The following is a 25,266-nucleotide window of genomic DNA, read 5'->3' on the forward strand; positions in this document are numbered from 1 at the left end:
TAATTATGGGAATTTAATTATGGAAAATTGGGATGTGGTTCTTGTTACCCATGTGTGCATTTTAAGCTGCTGGTCTTCACCCATTGCCTAAATGAAATATAATTGCTCCACACTAGTATGGTATTGTCAACAAAATCTTTGATACTGGAAGTGAATGTAAATTAAAATAATTAAAATGTTAAGTTTTGTGTCAATATGGCCTTTCTAAAATAAATTATACTTGTGGCATTTGGGATATTACTCTTATCCTTCTTGTACATAAGAGACATCAGAAACACTTTGGGTGTTTTAAGTGACTGTGTCATGAAATAGCTATTGGTAATTGGTAAATTTTCACTAGTAAAGATTGAGAAACTTCATTAGGGCTCCTTACTATAAAGAAGCTCTGAGAGGAGCTATTTGTGAAATCCTGTCAGGAGTTAATTTAAATGGAAGCATACAAGTATAGGGTGATTAATAGTGAGAGCATCCAGATTAAAATTATATAAATACAAGATGATTTGTAATGTGCTAAGACTGAGTATTATTGCACAATTAGAGCTGGTTATATGTTTGGGTAGTGTTTTGTCTTAAAGTAGACATTCTGTAAGAACCTAATGGAGAAGTAAGCATTTTTCCATTTGTGTAAGTTTGCCAGTAATGTATTTTTACTTAAGCTGAGATTCTGCCAAACTTCATACCTATTCATTTCTAAAACCACATTTGCTGTTCTGCATTTCAGCTCTTGCTGGGCATCCTTTATTGTTGTGAGATGTGATATATGCATTTGCTTATTTATTTAAACTTACTGTGCTATTACCTTTGATGCTGATAGCAGAAGCTTAGAATAGGCACTTAGATTACATTCAAACATTAGATATCTTCATTTCAGTGTCTTCTAGCCATCAGAGGGATGGAAATTTTTCATCCTAAGTCATAAATGCTCTCATTAGTGGGGAGAAGTTTCTTTATTCTTTGAAGTATCAATACTGTTGAGATCTGCTAAAAATGAAAGTTTGTGAGCAGATCCTAAGTTTAGATAGCAATCTCCCCCAAAAAATATTTTCAGTTTTTTTTTAGTCGTAAACCTCAGGAAATCGCCTCCTGTACTACTGCTAACAAGTTCCCCCAGTACTTGGAGAGCAACTGGTGCAACCTTTGATTTAAACCAAAAAAAAAAAGACAAAATGCATTGGATTTTAGGAAGATTTGAATATTGCACATTTATGACCTCTAGGTGTCTGATAGCCCAGAATCTTCCAGGACTGAAAAGCAAATGCAATTTGTCTGCCAGTAAAGCAAGAACTCTTTCCCCCTGCAATTACCTGAAGTTGTAATTTCTCATCCTGATTTCAGGCTATTGGCTCTTAGAGGCTGTTGGTGGTGCAGGAGTGAGTGCTGCCCATGTTGCACTTTCCCTCAGAGTAATTTTGTGTGATGCTCAGACTGAGGGTTATGCTTGCCTGGACTCATTTAACTTTTCTTATCAACAAAAGTGCATGGCAGTCTTAAGAGCTCCATGAATGACATTGAAAGAAGCCACAGCAACAGGAGATACTTCAGCACTTTTACTTTTTTCAGGGCACTAGAGGCAGAGAATATAGACATGCTGTGTGTCTCAAAGGGACTTTTAGTAGGTTATTTCAGCTTGAAAAGGGATTAGACTTAGATGACTGCAGTGTCATGTGGTTGTAACTGAAGGTGCCTGTTGAGGATAATTCCTTTCTATAACTGAGCCCCAGCAGTTTTGTCAATGATGAGTAAGTGGAGAGAGGGGCAAATGATCTGTTTGTCATGGTGAGTGATACGGAGGCGAGAAACTGCTCCTGAACAGAGACATCAAAATGCACAAGCTGCATGAGGCATCTTCTTCAGAACCCAGCCCTGGTGCAGCAACAATGAGCAAGTGCAGGGGAGAGAGTGATGCTGGCTTTCTTCTTCCTTTTCAGTTTTGGGCGTAGATTGGTGTTGTTTGGGTAACTTCATGCACGATTATAGATGTAATCACATCCATCTAGGAGTTCTGCATGTTTAGATATTTTCCTTTTCTTATAATACCTAGTGCTCCTGAAAGTAAATTTGTTGCTCATGTAGAAATAAAATTCTTGCTTTAGTCCTATTTGCAATTGCAATTAATACCAGTTTCTAATTAAATCAGATTTTTTTTTTATTTAGCAGCAAGTATTATTCAAACAGCTCAGCTGTCCGTGGATGTTTCTAAATCAAAAGCCTGGAGGTGGGGGCGATGATGTCTATAAGCAGTTACAGTTATTGCTTATAATAAATTGGCTTTTCACATAAAATTTCTCTCTCAAACATAATTAAATTTATATTTTCTAAAACTTCTTTGGCAGCCAAGGCAACATGCCTACTGCCTGTTCAGTTCTTTTATTTGGTTGAACTAGAACTAACATTTAGATAGAATACATTTTGACATTTGAATTTGATGTAAATGATTCAGGGAAACATGCATCCTCCATGGGTGATTCTCTTGTCACCATTATTATGTCGTACTTTAAATATACTTTGTAAGTGGGCTTTCAGTAAAATCAGTGATGCATTTATTGCTTGTTCCTGGTCTATTTTTCCTCATAGTATAAAATTACAGCTCCAAGTTACTTTTTTTTCTTTTTAATTAAAGTTATTTTCTAGAAGTTTGTATTTTTTAAGTAAATCAAACTGGATATTCCTGTGTTACTTCTCAGTGGTTATGTCTCTGCAAAAGGAAATGTTAGCTCTAATTTTCTGCTGTAAGAGTAACTAGAAAGAGACATTGTCAATTTCAATGTCTTAAAATGAAGTAATTTTGATATCATGATATGGTATCTTTTTAATATATCCCATTTTTCTAGCTAACAAGAACAGTAAAAAGACTTTTAAACTAATGTTTGACTCCTTTTAAAGGAATGCTTAAGGCTCTCCTATTGACTATTCCTCTTGTTAACGCCTGCTCCTGTAGGGAAATTGCTCTGCCATCATCTTGCTGCTTGTACCCGAGTGTCCACAGACACTTGGTGCTGCCTTGGTTGTAGCTTTCTGCTTGGGGGAGCTGGTTGATGATCTCATGGCCTTTCTGGAGAAGACCCCTCATTCACTGGAAAGTCTGAGCTTATTATTAGCAAATCGAGCTAGAGGAAATGATTTTTCCTCTTACTGGCTTCTCTTTGGTAAAGCAGTTACAGTAGATTGTAGGTTACTGGGCTTCTTACACTAACAAGAATAATGTTTTCTGATTGAGACAAGATTTTAAGCCTGGGGTTGTTCTGGTGCTATGTGAGAAGAAAAAAGTGGTGGCACGTAATTTGAAGCAGATTCTATTCAGTTTTATGGTCTGTAGGAAATTTCTTCCAGATTTTTATAAAGTAAAGATATAGATGAAATGCTGGTTTGTGTCAGTATACTTTATTTAGTATGCAATGCATAAAATGCAAAATTAATTCTTTTTGGTTCGACTGTAGATACTAGTATGATGAAGCAAAGCTAGTCTGTGGTTCATATTAAGTTGTGATAATATTTATAATTAGTACAGCGGACTTCGAGCGAGATGTTTTCTTTATGTAAATTGTATTTGAGTCATCTGAAATACCAGTTCTAGCACTCAGTGGAGGTTGATATCTTAGTGATTACAGCAGGTCTTGTCAGAATTTTAATGGAGTATATATGGTTTGAGTTCATGTCCATTCCTTATTTATCAAGTTTTTGTAGGTTAGTTTCCATTGGATTTAATGACAGAATACAAGTTTGGGGTTTCTTTAGTATGTTACACTTAATATATTTAGATTGCATAAATTGCATCTTGCATGTGGTGATGGTAATGTTGTGAGCTTTTATGGATTTCAAAGGAAGTCAAAGCTTGGAGCTTGTGAAATGTTTGTTCTAGTTTTCAGGGTCTGATTAGACTCAAATCCAGGACATGTCAATTTATGGTATTAGTAATCTTAAAGCATAATTTATATACTTTTTAAGAAAGTATATCAACATCTTGACAATTCTGAACATACCCATCTGTGGCTTATTTTATAAAATAATTTCAAATATATAGTTTAGAAATAATTACATGGCATTTCAGGATTAAATTCTCCTTTATGCAAATTTATATTTAAAAAAAAGATTGTGGAAATTTGATCCTTCATATTAAAATCTACACCAGCCGTTCCTTAATGTAATATGGATCTGAATTTGGCTGACTTTTGTGTGTGCTTAGGAAGCCTATCCTTCCTTGTGGGGGCACTGGGGAGTATTTGATGTTTGTGCCTTGTTCTTTTGGTGGAGGAGGAGCCTGTTGGCCATCTCTGCAGTGGGTGTAGAAGATCCTGTCAGCCTCGTCCCCAGCTGGCCAGTCCAAGCCCCGGGCTGGTCCCACGCGGATCTGGGCTGTGATGCCGCACGTGGTGCTGGTGTGCGGACACGAGCCTCGCGCCGCTCCGGCTCTGGGCACGCTGACAGCCCAGCGCTGCTGGTCTGGCTTCCAGGGGCAGGCTGAGGACAAGGCTTGGCTCTGCCACCTCCTGCAGTAGCCAGCAGAGCTGAGCAGGCGCCCGGGGGCAGGAGATGCTCTGCCCTATTAAAGGGTGCTGTGTATCCCACCCTGGCATATGTTCTCCATAACCCCCCGCAGGAGCTGTCTGCATCAGCCAGAGCCCTCCAGGCCTGCACTGCTGTGCTGCCATGGAGTCTCTCTCAGATAACCTCTGGTTCTCATCTGGACAATTATTGTTTTAATATTGTGCTGTCTCTTCCATTGCCCTGATCTCCAAATTGTTGTTTTGTTGTTAATTTTCTTTAAAGTAACAGCTGTTAATTATCAGCTGCAAGAATAGTCTTAACAGTTTAACATCAGGCAGTGGAAATTGAGTGAGCCTGCTCTGTTCCTGCTGGAATCAGCAGGGCACATATTTCCATTAATTTAATTTTCAAACAATTTCATGTTTTCTTTTTGCTTACAGCATTTGAGGAAGCTGGGATTGTTTAGTGAATTCTCAGTGCAGCACTGTTTTTGAAAACAGAGTTTTGACTACTCTTAAAATCTCCATTTATTTATGCCCCGCTGTTCCAGGGCAAGTATGTGCTTTTCTTAAGTGTATATTTGGTGCTAAATTTTTAACCTGCTATTAAAAAAGCTTGGAACCTCAGCTTAATACTATCAAAACATCACATCTCAGCTACAGAGGATGCAAATGTTCTTGTTAATATGTAGTAGGTTTTAGAGTTCTTGCTCATGGAAATATTTGAAACCTGACTGGACACAGCCCTGAGCAAGTTGCTTTGATTCTCCCTGCTTTGAGTGAGAGTGTAGGACCAGTCAGTCTCCACAGGTGATTGTGACTGTGATTCAACCATTGTGATTCTGAGGCATTCAGCAGTTTCCAAAAGCTGAAAGAATCATTCCAAGACCCTCACTCTTCAATGGTGGCTTGTCTTGCAGGATCTAGGCATAAAAATAATGAGCAATCCAGAGAAGTAGAAGTAGGATAGATGCTCATTGCCCACATGGCAGGGGAAGAACTGAGTATGAACTTCCTGGTGCAAACTTTGGCATCCGTGAGAGAAAACAACATAGTTATATTTGAAAAGGTAGAGTTGCCCATTTTAGTTTTGTTAGTGCCTTTGTTTAAAATCATGTAACTGGCTTACAGCTTCTCAAATGTTTCTAAGAGACTTTCCCATTATAAGGTAGGGTGGTGATGAAAAAGAGGGATGATAAGGTTAAAAAAATATGCATGTTCCAAGATGTTCTTCTGCAAAATATGTGTTGTTGGGCTCACCAGTAATTAGATGTACAGACATGTTAAGGTACCTTCACGCTATTGTAAGGAATTATGTTGCTAGAATTGTAGTTGGTTATTTAAGTGCTATGTAGCATATCTATGACTGGAGAATCATTTTGATAATTGTGATGTAAAAAGTAGAATGCATTTTTGTGATTTAGTAGGTGTAAAAAACTGGAAAGTCATCTTATCCTGTGCTTACATAGCTGGATAATTAATAAAACAAAAAGACTGTAGTTGGGATTTTCTTTTCAAATCTATAAGTAATTGGTTAGAATTGAAACATGAGAAATTTCTGTTCAGAATTTTTTTAAAGTGTTTGTAACTGAGTAAAAAATGTATTTTAAATGAAGTGATATTTCAGCATATGTTTATGCCAGTTCTAGTAATATTACTCAAAGAAAGTCTCCTGTGTGGATCTGCCACAACCTAAGGGAACAAATTATTCCCTTTTAAGAGAAGGGGGGAAAACAGATATAGCACTACCTAACTGAACTTTTATTTCGCTAATTCCAGATACCTATTTTCGTTGTACCCCCCGCTTTTGGTTCCAGTCTTAGGAAAGGAGTTTGCTGTCTGTAAAAACATGCAATTCATTAATGTATTTCAAGTTTATAGGGATTTGGTCATTACTTTTATTTGCTTTTTTTTTTCCAGAGGTTGATACATACTTCTGTTTGTAAAACAAAATTAATGAGAAGGTGTCTGCTGTTGTATATGGTTAATGGATAAAAAATACAGTATACCTTATATTTAGCTCTCTTTCATTTGGAGATATTCGGATCTCTTACTGCAGATGCTCAGCAGTTGCATATGAGAGAAGTAAAATAATATTTAAAACTATGACAATGAGGAGAGCAGAGAAGTCATGGATGAGCCATAGAGGCCTAAATAGAGAAGAGTGGGTAATTTAATAACAAGGCACTCAATCTTCTTCTGTTGCTCTACAGACATTTGAGTACATCTTCCTGCCTTTAAATCTGTCTAAGAAAAGTAACTGAGCTATTAAAAGTGCTTGTTAAGGTAAAGTAATCTTCAATTGATTTTTTTTGGTTTGTTTTAGTTTCATATGAAAAATGTTACTTTTTTCTGAAGAGTAACCTACTCTTTTTTTAACTTTCTTGGATTTTTTTTTTACTGTCTGTTGCTATAATCCTTTTTATACTATAATGCTGCAGTTCCTTTATAGGAATGAATAGATTTTGCTGGAAACACTAAACTAGTACCTCAGTTTTACAACCTTTTTTTCCAGTGAAGAAAAATATTTTCCTTGATGGGCAGAATGGAACACTTCCTGATAATTGACAGCTTTGAATAGTTATAAACTAGATCACAGGAAAATATCAAAGGAACTGTATTGTCCTGTTTAAAAAAAAAAGTAAAAAGGAAACCCCCAGCAAATGAATACTTTAAAAGTTGTAAGTGCACTGTCATGATTTAATTTGTAGAAATGGTTTTTGAAAAGTACAGGCATATAATTTTGATTGGATCTGCATGAAGCACTTTATATAACATATGTCTTGAATATGTTGAGCTGGAGAATAAACTCATTAGGTGAATGCATCTTCTGTAAACCAAAACAGCTTATTTTTTTTAGGTGAATTCCAAATGAAAGTAAACTAAATAGAAACTACATGGCTAGAAAGAACACTTTTTCTTATTTAATACCTCAAAGAATTTTTCCTGCCAGCATTTATTCTGATTCCAGAACTCTTAATTTACTTTGAGTTTCTCTATGTGGAAAACCTGGATACTTCAGAGTTCAGTAGGCTGTGCCAAGAAGTGTCTGTAGGTTAAAAATATTTAATATGAAGTCTTTGGATACAGCCTCACTGTTAAAAGGGATAGGGAGGGAGCAGAGAGAAGCAGCAGCAGAAGATCTGTGGTTCCTTCCCTGTATGCAGAATTTTTCTACGTTGCACTGCTCAGCCCAAGTAGAAGGGGTATGATTGACTCCACCTTTCCCTTCTGGACCTGTGCTGAGGAGAGGGTTGGGCTACAAGGAGAGATTGAGTACCAAGATCAATGCTATTGTAGGAAATCACAGAGGGGAAACACAATAAAGTCTGTCTCTGGCCAAAGCTACAGTTCAGAATTTTGCATGAATCAGGGCTGTGGAGGCAGCACAGCAGCACTGGCCAGGCTGCCTCCCAATTGCCCAGAGTGAGCATTAAAGAAAATGACAGTTGCTGGAGGTGCCATTCTCCAAGAGGCATTTTCCTCCATATGCTGTGGTCTTGTCCAGTTATGCTCCACTCTGGGGACAAAGTCTCCCTGAGAGTTCATGTGACTCCAAGCTCCAGCCTTTGGTCTGGATTAACTAACTGCATTTTAGGCACAGCAGTTGCTGCATCTGTGCTGCGCATTCTGAGATAAAAATGAGTTGCAAGTGCCATTATAGCACTAGAATGCCTTTTCTTGTAGCCTTTCTATGTTCTTGTAGCCTTTTTAGGTAATTTCAGACTTGACTAATCACATGTGATGCTTCTCAATGCTATGTTATTAAATCTGAATGCTCTATGAAGTTCAGATAAATTGGTTGAGATATCTTTATTTACTCAAGAACCTGATGGACTCTCCTTGGTGGAGCATTTATTTTCTTGAATGTCCTGTGTCCCACAGAAGGGTGATGGGGGTATGACAGTGCATGCAATAGGGAAATGTTTTGGCTTAAAAATTAAATAGACTTTAGTCAGACATTTTCCTGTATTTTATAAATTTTCAGTGACAGTACCAAATACCAGTGGTACTAGTAAGGTCTAGGTATTTCTTTACAGGCAGGAATCTTTTTTTTTTTTTTTTTTAACATCTTGTTTGTTTCCACAACCTTGATATTTGGTAATGCTTCAACTTGAGTTATTATACATGAGCATGAACAACCAGGTTTCAGGGTTTTACCCTTTGTCTCTGCTGTTTCTAAGAACAGTAAGGATAGTTCTTACCTCTTGTAAGATCTTGCATGGCTGTAAATGGACTAGGTTAAACACCAGCTTTTGCCATGTGCTATCACTGCAGGGGTTTCTGCTTGGCTGAGCTGAGAAGCAGCTGCTGGCAGGACAGTGTTGGTGACAGCCTTCTGCTCTGGAATTGCAGATTCCTTTGGTCTGCTATGTTTCATGGTGTTGAGTCAAGCTTGTCACCTTCACCAAGTGCTTGAGAACTGTGAGGGACAGGGGCTAAAATAGGCTGCTTATTGAGCCCTTCAGTGGGGAAGAGTTTTCATAGGCTTTTTGGGGAGCATCATCATCTTTTTGGACTGTGCCATGTTTCTAATGTGCTCCTAGGTGATTTTATTTCAAAGATTGTCTGCAAAGGTATGAAATGTGAGTGTTTAACATCACATAGTGTTTCTCTTCTTTTTGAAGCCTGACTGCCAAAATCATTGTGTTACTTTTTCTCCCTGTGCTTCCCTCCTGGGTAGAAACAGGTTGAGTAAAATCCTATCAGTGTTGGGCTACATGTTTTCAGTGCTGTATGTACAGTTTGTTCCACTGAATTCATTGGGATAATCTAGTTATGCAAAACTGCTGAGTGCTGTCACTACTGGTCTTGAAATTATGAAGTATATTCATAAAGAGCATACCCATTTCCATGCCTATTATATTTTAGAAGTGGTCTCTAGGGTTTTCATTTCCTATATCAGTCCTAATGCCTTTTTTATTTTCCTTTCTTCTAAAGGTAATTGATGATTGATAGGTAACTTTTGAACATATTTGAATACAACCACGTTTCATTTATACTGCTTAGAATTACTGCTGTTGCATGGTAATCACATAAAAAGTGCTTCTTTTGAGTTAAACTTGTCCTTTTGCATTAAGGTAATGTTGATTCTACAACATCATCCATATTGTCACAATTTCTTTTCCTTGGCATTGCTGCAGCAAGGAGATGAGCACTAGCTAAATTGTCTCTGAAGTTCCTACTGTACTGCACTGTTTTAAGTAAAAATTAATTACTTGACTGCTTTTTAGTTGGATGGTTAACTTGGAAGTATATTTTTGGACCTGAAGCTCAGATTTTAAAGCTCTGTGCAAGGACATAAAGGAGCTTCAACTCCAGCTGCTTCATGAGCAATGACAGCGCTTGTTTTCTGAAACTGTCAATGAAAGTGGTGGGGGCAGTCACAGGTGACTGTCACCTTCAGTCTTGAGACATGCCACCCTAGGTCTTTCACTTTTCACTGCAGACATGGGACGTGTATTTCTTCTGGGGATGAATCCACAGTACCAGTTTTGTTCTGATAACAGCATCTGGCACTAGATTGATTTAACAGGCTCTGAGGTTTGCTCTTTTCAGATATGCGCTTGTACGGCAGCTTCTGTGCAGCTCTGACATGGCCACACGCTGCTGTTGTTTTTTCTGCCTCCTAGCACCACGTGTGAAGCTAAAGCTCTTTGACACCTGCCATTTGGACCCTTTTCTTCCTGAAAAATGTCATCGTTTTCAGACAAGATGAAGACAGATATCTGATCATTCTTCCCTTTGCAGGGATGTGCTGAGGGCATGGTTCATACACAGCTGAATAAAGGATTCCAGACTGGAGCTACACAGTTAGCTTTATTAGTTTAGTGTGGTAACTAGTTCTTGATTTGGGAGTCCATAGAGATTTTTCTTGTAAACAGACATTGAGAAAGTCTTGCATTTTATCTGTTTTTGAAAGACTATAATTTGGTGGTTTAAACCATTACATTTTGCATATTGTTCTTCATCTGAAAGACTGTACTTTGATTCTGTAGGGAAGTTTAGTTTTGCACAAGCATACTAGAAAAATTGGGAAACAGTATCATTGTAAGACTAGGTGTTACTTTAAGATAAGCAATTTTTAATTATCTGAAGCAACAGTACCAATACTAATTAGAGTATCTTGCTAAAGATGGATTGAAACAGGCCTAATTCTTTCCTCTTGAGTAGGTTCTAAAGATCTACACGTTCTACTAGGAAAACCATCAGCTTAACTGATACTAAATATAATTTGTGGCTGTACAGGAGAGAAATAATTCCTAATGAAAGGATGATTGCCTTGAACTTCTGTCACTTCAGCAGCTGCCTGATAAGGTGTTTATTTATTGTCCTTGCTGTGGGGTCAGTGGGCTGTTTCAAATGTAGGGCTTGTAACTGAAAGAGATGATGCTAGTCTGTGTTGTAATCTGCTGTAAAACAGAGTCCCTGCTATGAAATAATGTCATAGTTTTTACTTTACAAAGTAGATTGAGTTGGTCAAGACCAAATTCCTTTCTTTGCATGGCATAGTTTCTAGTGAACTTCATAAAATACAGAACAAATGCATACATGGCTAGAAACACTGACTTTTTTTGTGTGTGTGTTCTGACTTCAAAATGCTAGTTGTAAGCAGAATTTCGCCTAATATTTTCTATGGATACTTCCAGAATGCAGCTGAGCAACTATGTGGGATCTGTTTCACTGCTTGTCATTTGGTGTGCTTTCTGAAGACTCTTTGTGGGGTTAAATTCTTGTGTGTTTGGGAGCTCTGAAGCAGGAGCTGTACTTTAAGGCTTATGGTGTCCCTCCTGCATCTAATTGAATAGCTGTAGCTGTGAGTCACTATGAGCTTTTCTGTAATATTTTTGCTAAAGATGGCTTTAACAGCTTTTGTCTAATTTGACTGATTTTGAGAGATGGACTGTCATATAAGCAACACTTTTATGGCATGTAAAACTGAAGGTTTTGAGTGAAGCAGTGGGAATTTGAGGAACATTCCTTTCTCATCAGCAGTGTTTTTAGTATTAAATATATTCTGCAATGAAAATATCTCCTGGGTTCTATATATTGTTCACATTTAAAGCTAATTCTTTATATTATTTTAAAAACACCGATTAACTGGATGCTTTTCGCCTTGATTCTATGGAATAATGATGACTTTCTAGTATAATCCTTTTTCATGAGTCTATCTTCCTTTGCTATACCACTATTTATTGGTGATGGGGAAACACCAGATTATGAATCTTAGCTCAACATCTTCCTTTGCTATACCACTACTTTATTGGTGATGGGGAAACACCAGATTATGAATCTTAGCTCAGCTATCAGAATGAACAGGCTTTTGAAAATCTCTTTGGCTTTTTTATTCTTTGAATACATTATATATAGAATGTATTTGGTATATACCAGAGCCTTTTAATCTTGAACTTCTGTGATTTATGTTTCTCATATGAAAAAAAGCAATGGCATAGCTGTGTCAGAGCCAGGGTCCATCAATCCTGGTGTCCTGTTGTTCCTGTTGTGAAGCACGTGTGGCTGCACAAATCACAGCCCAGCCTGTACTGTGCTGCAGGCTCCAGCTGGCCACAGTAACCACCACAGCAGAAGGAATTGTGCTGTGCACAGCACAGAGGTGCTGGAGCACTCGTGTGCCCAGACATGAGTTGCTAGAAGGGGCAGGTAGCTCTGCCTTAGGTCATGGTGAGGAGCTGAAGGGGCCGCTCAAGTTACTTCTGCCATGTGCAATGTCCTGCTTGACAGGAGCAGAAAGACCAAGACGAGTCAGAATGCACATGAGGGTTATTGTTGTTTCCTGTGAAGAGCATTTTCAACCTGCCCTAGCTGGTTCTCATTAGTCAGCAAAAATGGGTGTGTAGGGAGACATGTAACAACAGATGCAGGCATCCTATTTCTATAGTGTAACTCTCAGCCTTTTTGGGTGTTAGGCTGATCAGGAACTATTTATGACTTCTCTGTTTCCAGTAAGGCCCAATGGATTTCTCATTCATCAAGTAGCCCAATCTTCTTTTGAGTATGTGCTTAATTAAGTCTTCCTTGTCCCTTCTTAGTTGGTTTTAATCATAACATCTGTCACATAATTAAAGCTTGATACATTCCAACTGAGTGTCTAAGTGCAGCATTCTTTCCTAGAGAATGTTGTAATTTTATTTATTTTTATTTTTCTGTCCCAGGTGATTCATACCCTAATTATTTTAGTAAATAACACTGAATAAACCTTTGACTCTTTTTTAGTGTTGTACTTTGTGGGAACCTCTGGCTTTTGTAGCCACAAGTTTATGAACAGTATATTTATCAAGAAATATGTAAAAAGTTGTGTTAGAGGAATTAGCCACAATTACTAAATCATGATTGTGAAGGGAGTTTTTGTGGCAGATAATTTTATGGCCAAATATGAAAATCTCGTCCTATTTTGAGGTTGGCATACCCTTTGCTTTTAGAGTGACCAGGATTTTCTTCCAAGTATCTTCTTTGTACACCAGTCTGTTCTTTTTACTGGTATTTTAAAGGACTGAAATTATAGATCAGGAATTTGGAAGTTGTAGGAACAGCAAGTTACGTAAAGTTGGATAAAGTTGCCTTTTGCTTCCCTGGTTATTAGTCCAGTGTTACATTTGATTGTGGGGAAATGACCTCAATGTATTGTAGAAGTCTGAAATGTTGGTAAGGTTATTGAAAATGTCAGGAAGATGCATTCATCTTTAAACCCACAAATGTCTAGACTGATACATCTTTTCTTTATTATACATACATTAAATGTTCTACATAGCTTTGAAAATGTTTACAGTGAAAACTTACTACCTAGGAAACCTGCAAGTTTTAAAAATTGCAATTTAGTTAAACTACTGTTGTTAACTAGCTGGTTACTTGTCATCTTTATATATTTTGTAGGTATGTAATAGCTTTGAATTTAAAAAAGAGTAAAGTGTAAGTGTTCTTATTTTATTACTTTTACCTTTTACAAGAAAGGTTCTTTTTCCTATAAAAATTGGAAGATCAAATAGGCAGTGTTTATTTAAGCTGAGTAAGAAAACAACTTGCTTTAGTAAATGTTAAAGGGCTCCTTGAAGTATTTAGAGTATAAGACGGCATGGTCTCTAGCATACAGCTGAGGGCCCACCAGGTGGTGCTGGTGGAATACATTTAATGTTGCCTTAGCTACTTAAAATGTCTTAACAACTGTGAATGTCTTAACAACTGTGAATGAGATGGGTGCAGTACAGGAAAACTTAGTTCATATGCAACAAGCCAGTTTGTACAATTGAAAAGAATACACTGCGATATTGTGGAGTGGCTTTGTGATTTGGGCACTTTTAATTTTTAAAAATGGATATAGATGCTGAGGAAAAACCCTTTACCCATGGGATGGCTGATGTGGGAAGCACAGTAGGGAGGCATAGTTCCAGATCCTTTGCCTGCTTTTTTGTTAATTCAAAGAGAAGTTTATGGAACTTGTTCATTCATGTCCTAGAAGCTTATTGTATCATATCATAACCATGTGCTTATTTGTCTACTACATATTGACTTTAAAAAGCAAAATATTTTTTCACTAAAGCTGTTTCAAATGTTTAGATTTGGTGAGAATATTTCATCCTAAGGAATGCACAGTAATGAGGGTCTCATTATGGGGCCAATTCTTTTGGTTTTGTCTGCTAAGTGACTTAAAAAGTCAAAATAGAAACAAATTCTGAAGATGCATAAAATTTTAATACAATTTCACCAGCTCTTATGTAGTTGGCGTTTTTTTTTTTACTCTTTGAGAACTGTGTCCATTATAGAAATGGCAAGAGGAGATTGAAGAACAGCGTGGACCACAGCAGTTTGGAGTAAATTTGCTTCCTACTAATTTGAGCATATTTGGTTTTCTCTTAATATGCCCTGACATAAAATATATATACATTATTTAAAAGACATGATGTGGAGCATTTAGCAATGTTAAATTAGCTTAAATTATCTATAAAGCCATCCCCCTTTTCAAGAGAATGAGAATGTGGAAAACATATGAAATGTCAGTGAACCAAAGTGACTGTCTCCTGTCTAGTCGAAAAGTAAAAGCCAGAACATCTGCTGACAATCCCTAAAGCTTGTAATCTTAGTATTTTGACCAAGCTAAATGTTTTAGCATTCTGTGTGCCAGTCTCACATTAGTAGCCACCTCCCTGTAGCCATATCAAGCCATGTGATAGCCGCTAATAGTTCTGTAAAAGTTTGGTTGACTGTTGCTTGAATGAACCAGAGGATGGTTTCTTTGGAGTGTGTGGCCTTGTGCGTTTAACTTGGGTAAAAGATTTATTTAACGTCTGGGTTTCGCTGTCTTGGGCAGAGCAATGTGAGGTTCTATGTGAGTGGAAATTCTTGCTCCCCTTTTCCACGTCTGCTACAACAAATACTTCATAGAATAACTGCATGTGTGTACTAAACTATCTCAGAGTGGATCTCAAGTATCCAGTGTATGCTGCTTCTTGAAAGTGCTTTTTATCTCTTGTTCTCTTTCTTGAAATAATTTTTTTATTTGGTTTCCCTTCTTCTCCTCACTGAGTGTATAAATGTTTTTGCTCTTGAGGAAAGGAAATATGCTTTTTTCAAATGTTTCTGTCTCCTATCCTGAGTTTTTGTTTTATCTACTCATTTTAGCAAGGAGTTTTTGTACTGCTTACCTTAAAATTTGGCACAAGTCACATATTACCATAGAATGGCAGTGTTGGTGCAATCCTTCTCCTTCTGCAAATCATCAGTGTAGTATTAATGAGAAACAGTAAAATATCAAGTGTGTTAAAATTCCCATCAAGTTCACATCTGTTTGTTCACTGCAGAAAATACCAGGAGAGGATCAAGCAATAGGCTGTGTTCAGTAGTACAGTTTATAGTACAGCATTGTAAAAATTACTGCAAAACTGTTTTTAAATCTGAAATTATACATATTATATATTAATATATATAATTAATTATATTAATTGTATTATCTGTGTATTAAATTTTCCATGTGGACTAACATTTGGGATCTGTTGGAATATGAAGATTGAAGAGAGATTAGTGAAAAGCTATTAGAAGTGTGTGCTTGTGTGTGGTTTTTTGGAAGCAATATCCAGAAAGGGAACGCTTGCCAGATGCTGCCTTTACAAGGTGTGAACAGGTTAAGAAATACGTTCTGCTGCATTGTTCTTTAAATTACTTGTTCATCAGAGAAATCAGTTTTATGAGTCTTCTGTCAACATCTTTATGTTCAGCAGTTAGGTTTTTGTGATACGATCTTACTTCTGAGCGCTGTGATGGGAATGTTTTATGAATGTCATTTATAGTGAAGGAGTGCTCATAGTACTGAAGCTTTTTGAAAGATCATGAAATAGTTTCATTTTCACTTGCTCTATTCACCTGGTCTGAGGATTTTTTTTCTCCGTTTGAATAGGTCTGGAGTAACATCCATCTTAAAGATAGAAATCCATCCTAAAGATAGAAGTATTTTATTCTCTGTATTTATTGAAAGATCCAGTCTGTTTGTACTACTGTTCTTTAGAGTTTTGGGTAACTTTAAAATCTGACTTGTGTGTACAGCACTCCACCAAATTCCAGTTTTGACTGGGGAAGAGGGGAAACTATTAAAAAAAAAAAAAAAGAAATTCTTACCTTTTATATTTGCATTTTACACTATTTACTGTTACTCTGCTTGGAACATTGAATGGGAATATATTTAACTTCTGAGTTGTTCTCCAGCTTTTTCTAAAGGGAGTGGTTTCTAGGTATCAGTTTCTTTATTTAAAAATTTGACCTAATAAATGTTCCTAAAAGGAAAATTTATAGTCCAATTTTAAAACAATATAAAACAAAGTTATAGTTTTTTGCTGAAAGGTCTGTTTCTTAAGGACTGTGGTTTCTCTCCTTATGGCAAAGATTAGGTTATTTTAAAAGTGAAATAGTAAAAGTAAAAATAGTTCTGGAACTGATAGTATTAATCTCCAGAGCAGTAGCTGTATGATGCCATAATTATCAACCTGAAATTCCAGTTCTGTTGAAGTTATTTGAAGAAATATACTGTTGATTCAGTGGTGTCAGAATTTCACAGCTGAAAATAAACTTAGACTGTGAATATTTGATTGCAGTTTTCTCTTGAGTGGAACTAGAGCACTTGAAGGGTTTTTAATTATGTGTTTGATTTGAATTGCTGAGTTTATCATCATTACTGAATGAGTTTGAGGTGTATGGTAGATAAATTAACTGAAGTTTAAGTTATTGAAGACAAGCAATCTGTTTTTCTTTGGGGATGGCAGTGAGAGCTGTGAGAAGACGGTATTGAATGCTCCTGAGAACGGTGCTGCAGCTCTGTGCCTCAATCTGTATGAAGTTGGGGCTCTTTGAGTGTTTTAGGGCAGCTGGCTTGAGGCAATGTGTGTGATTCCTCACGGCTTGGATTCAAGTGATATGTCGGACATGAGAATCTAGGTGTTTTTAATGAAATTGTCAGGTAGGTTTAATTTTGTTTATGGAAGCTGATTTGCTTATTTACTTCTGATAACACTTGTTTCTTGTATTGATTTTCTTTCCTCTTGTAAAGATTGAGACAGGGACTGAGATCATGCACAGTGTGTGTTTATAATAAGGCCAGAATTGATAGAGAATGAATGTTGCAGGTCAGAGAGGGGTGGTTTTGCTTAAATGTGGGTATTTTCCTTTGTACTGACTTACTTTTGAAAGCATTTAGTTTATTCAAAACCTGAGGCTGAATATTTAGATTTGTTTTTAAAGTTAAGTCACTTGCAAAGTCTTTCACGTGTGTTTTTCAGCTGTGTGCTGTTTTACATATTTGCCGTTCCATTTTTCAGCATTGTCAGTGAAGCGGGAGCGTCCATCTACAGTGTCAGCCCAGAGGCATCCAAGGAAATGCCAGACCTAGACCCTAACCTAAGAAGTGCAGGTATGAGGAGTATTTAATTTTATCATATTTCAACATGGAGTTCAATTCTCAATTCTCAGCCTGTTTTGTTTATATTCTTAAATAAAATAATAGCCAAAAGTAGAAAAAAGTTTTGGATATTTTGTTTCTAAACCTTAATTATTCTGTCATTTCATATTTGAACTCCTAGGCGTGCAAGTGAATGACATCACCTTCTACTAACGCCTGTAATGTAAAGATCCTTGTGGATGTATTCCTTCAACAGGCTGGTACAGGAGAATTCATAGCAATGAATAGAACCAATTAATTGCATGAACTTTCATAGCTGCACATGTCCATGCACACAGGGGCTTGACTTCCCTCTTCTCCTCTCTGTGTACATAAATATCTAGCAATAATTAAGCCATTCAAGGGCTGGAAAAACAGTAAAACTAGAGCAGATAATTTAAAGATGTGTATTTGTTGTGATCACTGGAGTCTTCATGTAGCTGAATACATTTTTCAATAAATACTGTTTAGGTTTTGTTTTTAAAAAGTTACCTACTTCAGCCTAAATGTCACTGAGGTCTAACACAGCAAGTGGAAAGTGTTGCCTGTTGCCACTTTATAATTTTAAATGTTTGGTTAAAGAGTAGTCTTTAAAGATCAAATTCCTAGCAGCTCTGTCCGTGTCCAGATTCTACTTGTGGATTTGTTTTATTCGGAGATAGCTGTAAGGGCACATTTCAGGTTATTTTTGTATTACTTCACTTACGTATTTTTAATTGTGTGTCTTATTGTATTTTTTTATCTTCTTCATGGGTTTTTTTGGTCTTAGTTTTTCTACAGTTTGCTGTTATACTCAATCAAATATAGCATATTAGAAAATGCAGCAGCATTTGTATATAGAACTTTTCCAGTCAAAATTATAATGTTCTTAGATTTAATATTTTTCTAGCAGGTTACTGGCCTGGAAATCCTTTGAAGAGTATAGATCTGCAGAAAAGAATTCTGACATGGTATTCAGGGGTAAAACTTTATAGAACTCTCCATGTTTCCCTTTGCTCTTATTTTCACAAAGGGGAAAGTGTTAACTTGATGTTTCAAGTGAATGTTTTTACAGGAATGTTCTTGGAATGTTTATATCAGCGCTTCCATTTGCAGGAGAGGCTCTAGCTTCTTTTTGCTTGACTCTTTTTTCCCTGCCTGCAAACAGACCCCGTTGTGACTATTTCTTCCCTGGGCCACAGAGGTTTTAAATGTGTCATGGTATGGCCAGAGCAAATACTAGGCATGTGACATTTCTGTATTTGTGACAGATAGCACTAGCTTTCCCCTGGGCCACAGTTTTTTATGGTGCTGATGTATTAAATGTAGGTTTAAAGTTGATGTAAATGAACAAAAACACTGAAAAGGAGGAAATCTAATTATTAACATTATGCCTTTCCAGGTGTACATGTTTCTCAGTTTCTCCAAAATTAATTTTTCAACATTCCAGACACTTAAGTGTTTTGCATCAAATACAGTAAAAGAAATAAAATTTTTAATATATGAACAATTCAAATATTAATTACCCGGAGTTCTTAATTGCTCCATTATAATAGGATTTTTTTCAGCCTTAAATTAAGTGCTCTTGAAACTGATTTTTTAAAAGCATCAACAATTTTACCATGCCGCAGCAGTCCCACTGAGTGGATAGAAATTGAAAAAGGGTAGGATAGAAATAGAAAAATAATTGCCTAGTTCCATGGATGTTGGCTGTTATGAAACTGACAAGGTATCAAGGATCAATACTGTCAAGGCATTCTAGAAGTTTTAGGCTTTCTTCCTGACATCTTTTGGTGTCAATTTGTAAATAGCTGTGCTAAAGCTATGGATGTTTTCTTGAAGTTGAATGTAAAAATGGGACATAACTTTAGAGGGAAACATTAACTGATGTTTGAGGCTTTTTCAGACTTTTTTCTTGACTAGCTTACTTGTATAGTTTCAATTTTCCTTTAATTTGCAGTATACAGAAAAGTGACATTGTGTCAAAGCTGACTTGCTTTTTATTTTAATTGTTGTCTTACATCGTGTCAGATTCTGTGCTTACATGATAGCATTTAGTACATTAAAGGAAGCTGACAGCTACATGATGAAATGTGACATTTATAGTTAAAATAAAAGGTACAGCTGACGTGAGATATCTGTGATCTTAACACTATTTGCCACTTTAACATTTTTCTCAACAAAACTTTGTAGAAGGTTTTAGGTTTTTTGAATGACACAGATGGGCTTATGTTTGTCCATTGGGTCCATAAAAGTAAAATATTAAATAATACGTATTATATGAGAACTTTCTCAGATCTGTTAATATTTGAAGTGGTGTTTAGCAATTGCTTGTAGTCAGTTTTTGCTTTAGAAAAAAAAAAGTTATCAGTCCTGATGGAAAAATTAACTTTATCGTTTCTCCTTGGCTGAGTGCCCTATACAGGGGGAATGCCAACAACCTTCAGCATTTCTTGGGGGTGCTAATTAAAGGTATTAGTTAATCCAAGGTCTCAGCTGGAGTTGGTTTTTTTTCCCCTTTGAGCTGTCTTTGAAGGTCATGGATGACATGAGTTTGTAATAGATGATTGAGAAAGATCTCTTTTTAAACTAATGGTGTGTATACAAACTGTAGAGGAAAGTCTTTATAATCATCCAAACAGTGCTTTTAGCCAAAATTGCAGTTGCTTTAAAAAAAAAAAAAAAGCTCTTTTTTAAAGCAATTTGCTGTTATCTACAGTACAGGGAATTAAATAGGATCTTTCCAACTTTAGAAGTGTCCTGAATATTTCATGAAAGTGCAAAAGCTTCTGTACTGCTACTGCAATTCCTATAAAATCTTGTGGAGTGGGACTCAGCTAAGTAGATACTAAAGAGCTTGATGAAACCTAGTTACTTGTATTTGAGTAGAATGAGGAGGTATATATCCCCTTCTGACAGTCATTGTAGGATTAATGAGCAGAACAGCTATTTCTCAGCCTCACAGAATTAGGAGATAAGAGGCTTATAGGCCAGAGCAATAAAAGGATTTCCTACTTGATAGGCTGAGGAAGTTCAGCTGCAGCAGATTAGGAGGGTTCTGCCTAGGCAGCAAGGCACTGGAGTTCAGTAATGGAGGGTTTTGGGTGAACCTGCAGTAGGATTGCAGTCTGAAAGAGAAGGGAGAACAAGGCTTCCTTGAATTCTTCTTCTCAAAAGCTGTGCCCAGGGACACACTTGAGATTTGGGGTGGGAATTTTTTTAGGGAAGAATGGAGACAATGAAAAGAGTGCTTTGCAAGCTGGCAGTGTTGATCACCTTGGTGCAGTTTATTAATACGTGCTCTAGCAAGGCTCTGTGACTGCCAGCTCCGAGGCTGCAATGAGGTATTGGTAATGCAGGAGCTGTGAGGCTGGGTGGATGACTGCAGTTCTATTTCTGCCCTGGCATGTGTCCTCTGGCCACCCTCTTGAAGCAGCAGTTAAAATGTTTCATTTGGTGGAGTTTTCATAAAGCTGTGAAATTCATATTTTTTTGGTTATTCCATTCATTTGTTGGGATTTTTTGCTTATTTTAAAAAAAAAATATTTCCTGACCTAGCATCATTACACCACTTAATGTTTAGCCTTTAGTTAGTTTTTATTTATGACAGCTTCAAGTAGGAGTTATGCATTTGAACTTGCCTGTAAAATTTCCTGGATTGCTCTGGGTCCCTGTGATTGAGATTTATTTGGGCCTTTGTTCAATGCAAAGCCTGGATGCAAGTTTTCCTTAGAAGCAATTGTAAGTAACAGTTTCCTGGGCATGGTACTTTGCCTTAACTTTAGCAGCAATTCACTTGCCAGGAGTTCCCTTCCATTGCCAGAGCACATGAGATGACTTCTTGGTGTGTTATTCTTTGTGGAAGGAAAAATTAACCTCAGTAGTGACAGGCATTCCTCCCTCAGACAGATGAGCTCTGTGACAATCCCTGCCAGCCTGGGTTTGGTTGCTGTCACTGGGCCTGTGAATCCTGGAATTCAGTGATTTTCCAAAGGTTTATATCATACCTTTACTTCCATCCTGTTCCATAGAGTTTTAGCTAAGGTTTTATTTTGTTGTGCAGAGCCTGTATTCCTAATAAAAGTAAGTTTTACGGGATAAGAAATGAAGGCTGTCAGTACAGGTGTCAACATGTACACTATTCCAAGCTTTCTTTTTTCTTCTCTCACTGCTTCTCCACTTCTACACCCCTCTGTTGCAAATGCTTGTTGGCTTGAGCAAGTTTTGCCAGACAAAAGGGGAAGACTGTGGAGGAACAGGTGAAATGTATAGAAAGTGTAAGCACAAGTGACTAGTGCTGAAGGATTGTCACACACAAATTTATGTATTTTCTGGATGCCTGGGAGCTTTTTAAAGTATGGCCAGCTAGTAGAGGTTTTGTTGTCCATAGTATAAGGAAGATAAAGGATGTACCAATTATTTGGCTTGTGCTTACAAAGAAATTTTTTTTTTCTGCTGCCTCTCCACCTCTTGGATACCATAGTGAAATGAATGTTTCTTCATAACTAAGAATCAGAGGAAACTGATGCATTCTAATATAACAGTGGCCTGATGATAGAGAATTGCTATGAAGCAGGAGTTGTGCTGGGATTTTACTCTGGTTTCAATATGCACTCAGTTATATAAATGAGAAATGTTTTCATTTCATTAAATTGATGAATTACCTTTCCTTCTGAGATGACTGCTCTAACAAATAAGCAATTTTTTCTTTCTTTCACTACTTAAAAACTAAAATAAAAGGGGGAGAAAGGGGCTGTTTTTTCAGACACCATATTTGTGTAACCACTTGTTAGAAGAGATCTCATGCTAAGCCTCTATTTTATTTTCATACCTTATGCAATCATACGCACTTGATTTTTAATTTGTATTTCTGTGTTCAAATGCTGAAAGAAGAGCAGCATCCCTGGGCTTGTGTAATGTAACCACTCTAAGAAATGTGCCTTTTCATCCTGGGCATGAAGGACTAGGGCTTTATCAAGGCTACATAGTTATGTCACCCAGTTAGGAAAGCAACAAAGGTAGATAAAATATTCCCTACAGCTGCTCTTTTTGAAGATTTGGAAAACTAAGAGGACAAGCATGTGTCATGCTGCATGCACAGATACGATCCAGTATGGAAACTGTGTTGTTTCTAAGGGGTGTTTTCTGAGGATAAGGAAGAATCTGAAAGAGCCAAAGGTCACACAGCACAGCTTGCCTTAGCATTGTCAAATCCCATCTGCTTGTCTCCTCTCCACAGGGCAGAACACATTGCATTATTGTACACTCAAAGTTCAGCACACCACTTGCACTTTTCCTTGCAAAAGAAAGCCTTGTAGGCTTTGAGGGCTTGTTAGGACTTTCAGACTGTTATGCTACAGGGTTTCATTCCCCGGGGTCCTGTTAGAGACACAGAGTTCAGAGCTGTCATACTGGCCAGCAAGTACAAGGTAGAGATTGGAAAAAATGTAATTTATTTTGACTTTATCTTAAGGAAAGTAAAACAATTTGATGATTAGATGTGTGGGACATAGTGCCTGGATGTCTACTTGAGCTAATTTCTTCATCTTCTTAAAAGAGCATTGCTCCCCTTTGGCTAGTCAGGAGAGAAGGTCATTTTTCAAAAACTTTATTGTTTTATTGAAGTCCTACGGTTAAAACGTTCACACTGCTGTCGAAGTGGGAGCTTTCTTCTACAGTTAGTTGGAGAGAATTGGTGGAAGTTCCACAAGCTTTCCGAAGAGAAAGTAAGCACTGAATTCTCATGCATTAAAACATTTTGTCAGCCCAATGTTAAATTGGGTGGTGTGCAATTAGAGTAGTATGAAATTAAATCCTATGTCATCTCTCAGCTGTTGTGTTCTGTAGCATTTAAAATGAGTTTAATTATACTTTTGGAAGGATGGAGAACAGAGAGTCACTCTGTGGTGATGAACATGCAGTGGTTAGAAACGAAAAGGGTGGTGAACATCAGTAAGATGTTAAAGATAGAACATGTTAATGATAGTAATATTAATAAACTAAAATAACAATAACAGGAATAATTAATTCTTAATTAATAATAGTAATATAAGTAATTAGTAATAGGAACAAGAGTCTTGTTACTTGTCTCCCCATAGGACCCAGTTCCTACTATTGAGCAGAAGCTCATCCCAAGGCGTGGGCTAGGCTGTACAATTTAAACAGAAATTATGGGGACTCTGTGGGCTCTATAGGAAATAAAAAACCAGTCCCTAACTGCAGAGAGTCTGGAAATGACTAAGCCTTGCCCAGTTGGGCATGAACATGTGCCTGCACCAGGATATTGAGAAATAGAAAAATGGTCTTGAATTGCCCCAAACCAGTAGCACAATCCTGAATGGGTTTTTACACAGATGTTAGAGATGTTTGTAGTCTTGTAGTTTTCTTGTTGTTCTGGACAAGAATCTAATGTTTTCTAACCTGTGTAAACCTCAGGGTATGTGGGAGAGGTGGTGTATGATCATTAACATCCTGCTTACTGGCACTGTATTTCCTGCTTACTGGCACTGTACTTCCTCTGAAGCTGTAGGGCTCAGGAGTGGGCTGGAGTTTGATCTCCTGCTGCCTGCAAGTTTTACGTGCTCTGGTCAAGCTGCTTTCCCTTCGCATAAAAGAGCTACAAGAACCATTCATTTCCTCCCTTCTGATGTAACTCTGTGCATGAGTTGTGTCTGTGTGTTTCCTTTTGAAGGCTTTGTTGCTTCCTTGAAGCGTGGAGCTAGAGGAATGACTAGTACCAGGATGCTCTTCAATTCAAGGAGTTTTGGTTTCCTTTTAGTACTGGGATTTGGTGTGTTATTTGCCAAAGCTGATTTTCTTGCTACAGGCATAAGAAATTAACCTTTTGTAAGTGATCAGAATGTTCTATTTGTTGTTGATACAAATGACTAGTTCTTCTAAGATGCAGATGACTAGCTCTTGTAAGATTAGAACTTTAATTTTTTACTTTTAGCAGTAACAGTAATCAATGGCATGGCAATGCAGTTAGTATTAGCAGTGTGAATATGAAAAGGATATTGATGATACCTACCTTTTAAGCTGAACAGATGGGGAAAAGTTTTTTTGGAGTTTATACCACCTTCGGAGATCAGCTCATTTCTGTGACAGAAAAATCCTATGAGGCTTCAGTTAAATGCTTATATGTCCCCTGTCTCCTCTTGGATAAAATGGATACTATTCTGTGATACAGAAATTACTAGTGCTTGAGAAAAATGTTTTTGAGAGTGTTCCTAAGAAAAAATATTGATTTTAAAATGCTGCATTGTAATATTCACTTGTCAAATTTTTCTCTTTAAACACATTGCTAACTTTCTTGTTGTATTCAACCCATCTCTTTTAAAGATTTTTTTCTTGGTAATAAATAAGTAGAATATTGTCATTCATTATTTCATTAATCATAGGCAAATAACAGTTATCAGTTTTATGGAGTTAAAAGTAAACTAAAATGTAACCTTTTTAAAACAAAAACCTGCTCACTTGCTACGGAAGAGCTTTGGATGAAATGCAGCTGTTGAACAGTTGCTTAAAATAAATTGCATACTTTAAACCCACCAAGAAGATATATGAGGATTCAAAACTGTGTCACAAATCCTGACCTACTGAGAAAGAATGCTTAATGAAAAGACTACTGTACATTTCACTGTATCCTTTGCAAGGAGGGTGAAATTCAGGTCAACAGGATAGAAGGCTTCCAGGACTCAGGAAACCTGAACAATCGATCACTGAGTAAACATTATTGCAGATACTTAGGGAGAGTAATTGATCTTGAACACAATAATAGCCTTTATAAAAGGATTTAAAAAGTTGTAATGTTTCCGTATCTACTGTGCTATGATATATTGACAGTAATTACTTATGCATTTGTGA

The 25,266-nt window shown here is 37.0% G+C and overlaps 1 protein-coding gene across 2 annotated transcripts in view; it reads left to right on the top strand.

The window, feature by feature from the left end:
- Positions 1 to 25,266, top strand: part of SRBD1 (S1 RNA binding domain 1) — a 125,024-nt gene that overhangs the window by 44,288 nt on the left and 55,470 nt on the right. For both annotated transcript variants that reach the window (XM_039698021.1, XM_039698022.1), the window contains exon 17: positions 17,303 to 17,394. In XM_039698021.1, the coding sequence (XP_039553955.1) occupies positions 17,303 to 17,394 (92 nt within the window). The remainder of the gene's footprint in view (positions 1 to 17,302; positions 17,395 to 25,266) is intronic.

This window comes from Passer montanus, unplaced genomic scaffold (assembly GCF_014805655.1).
Source record: "Passer montanus isolate IOZ18808 unplaced genomic scaffold, ASM1480565v1 scaffold12, whole genome shotgun sequence".
NCBI lineage: Eukaryota > Metazoa > Chordata > Aves > Passeriformes > Passeridae > Passer > Passer montanus.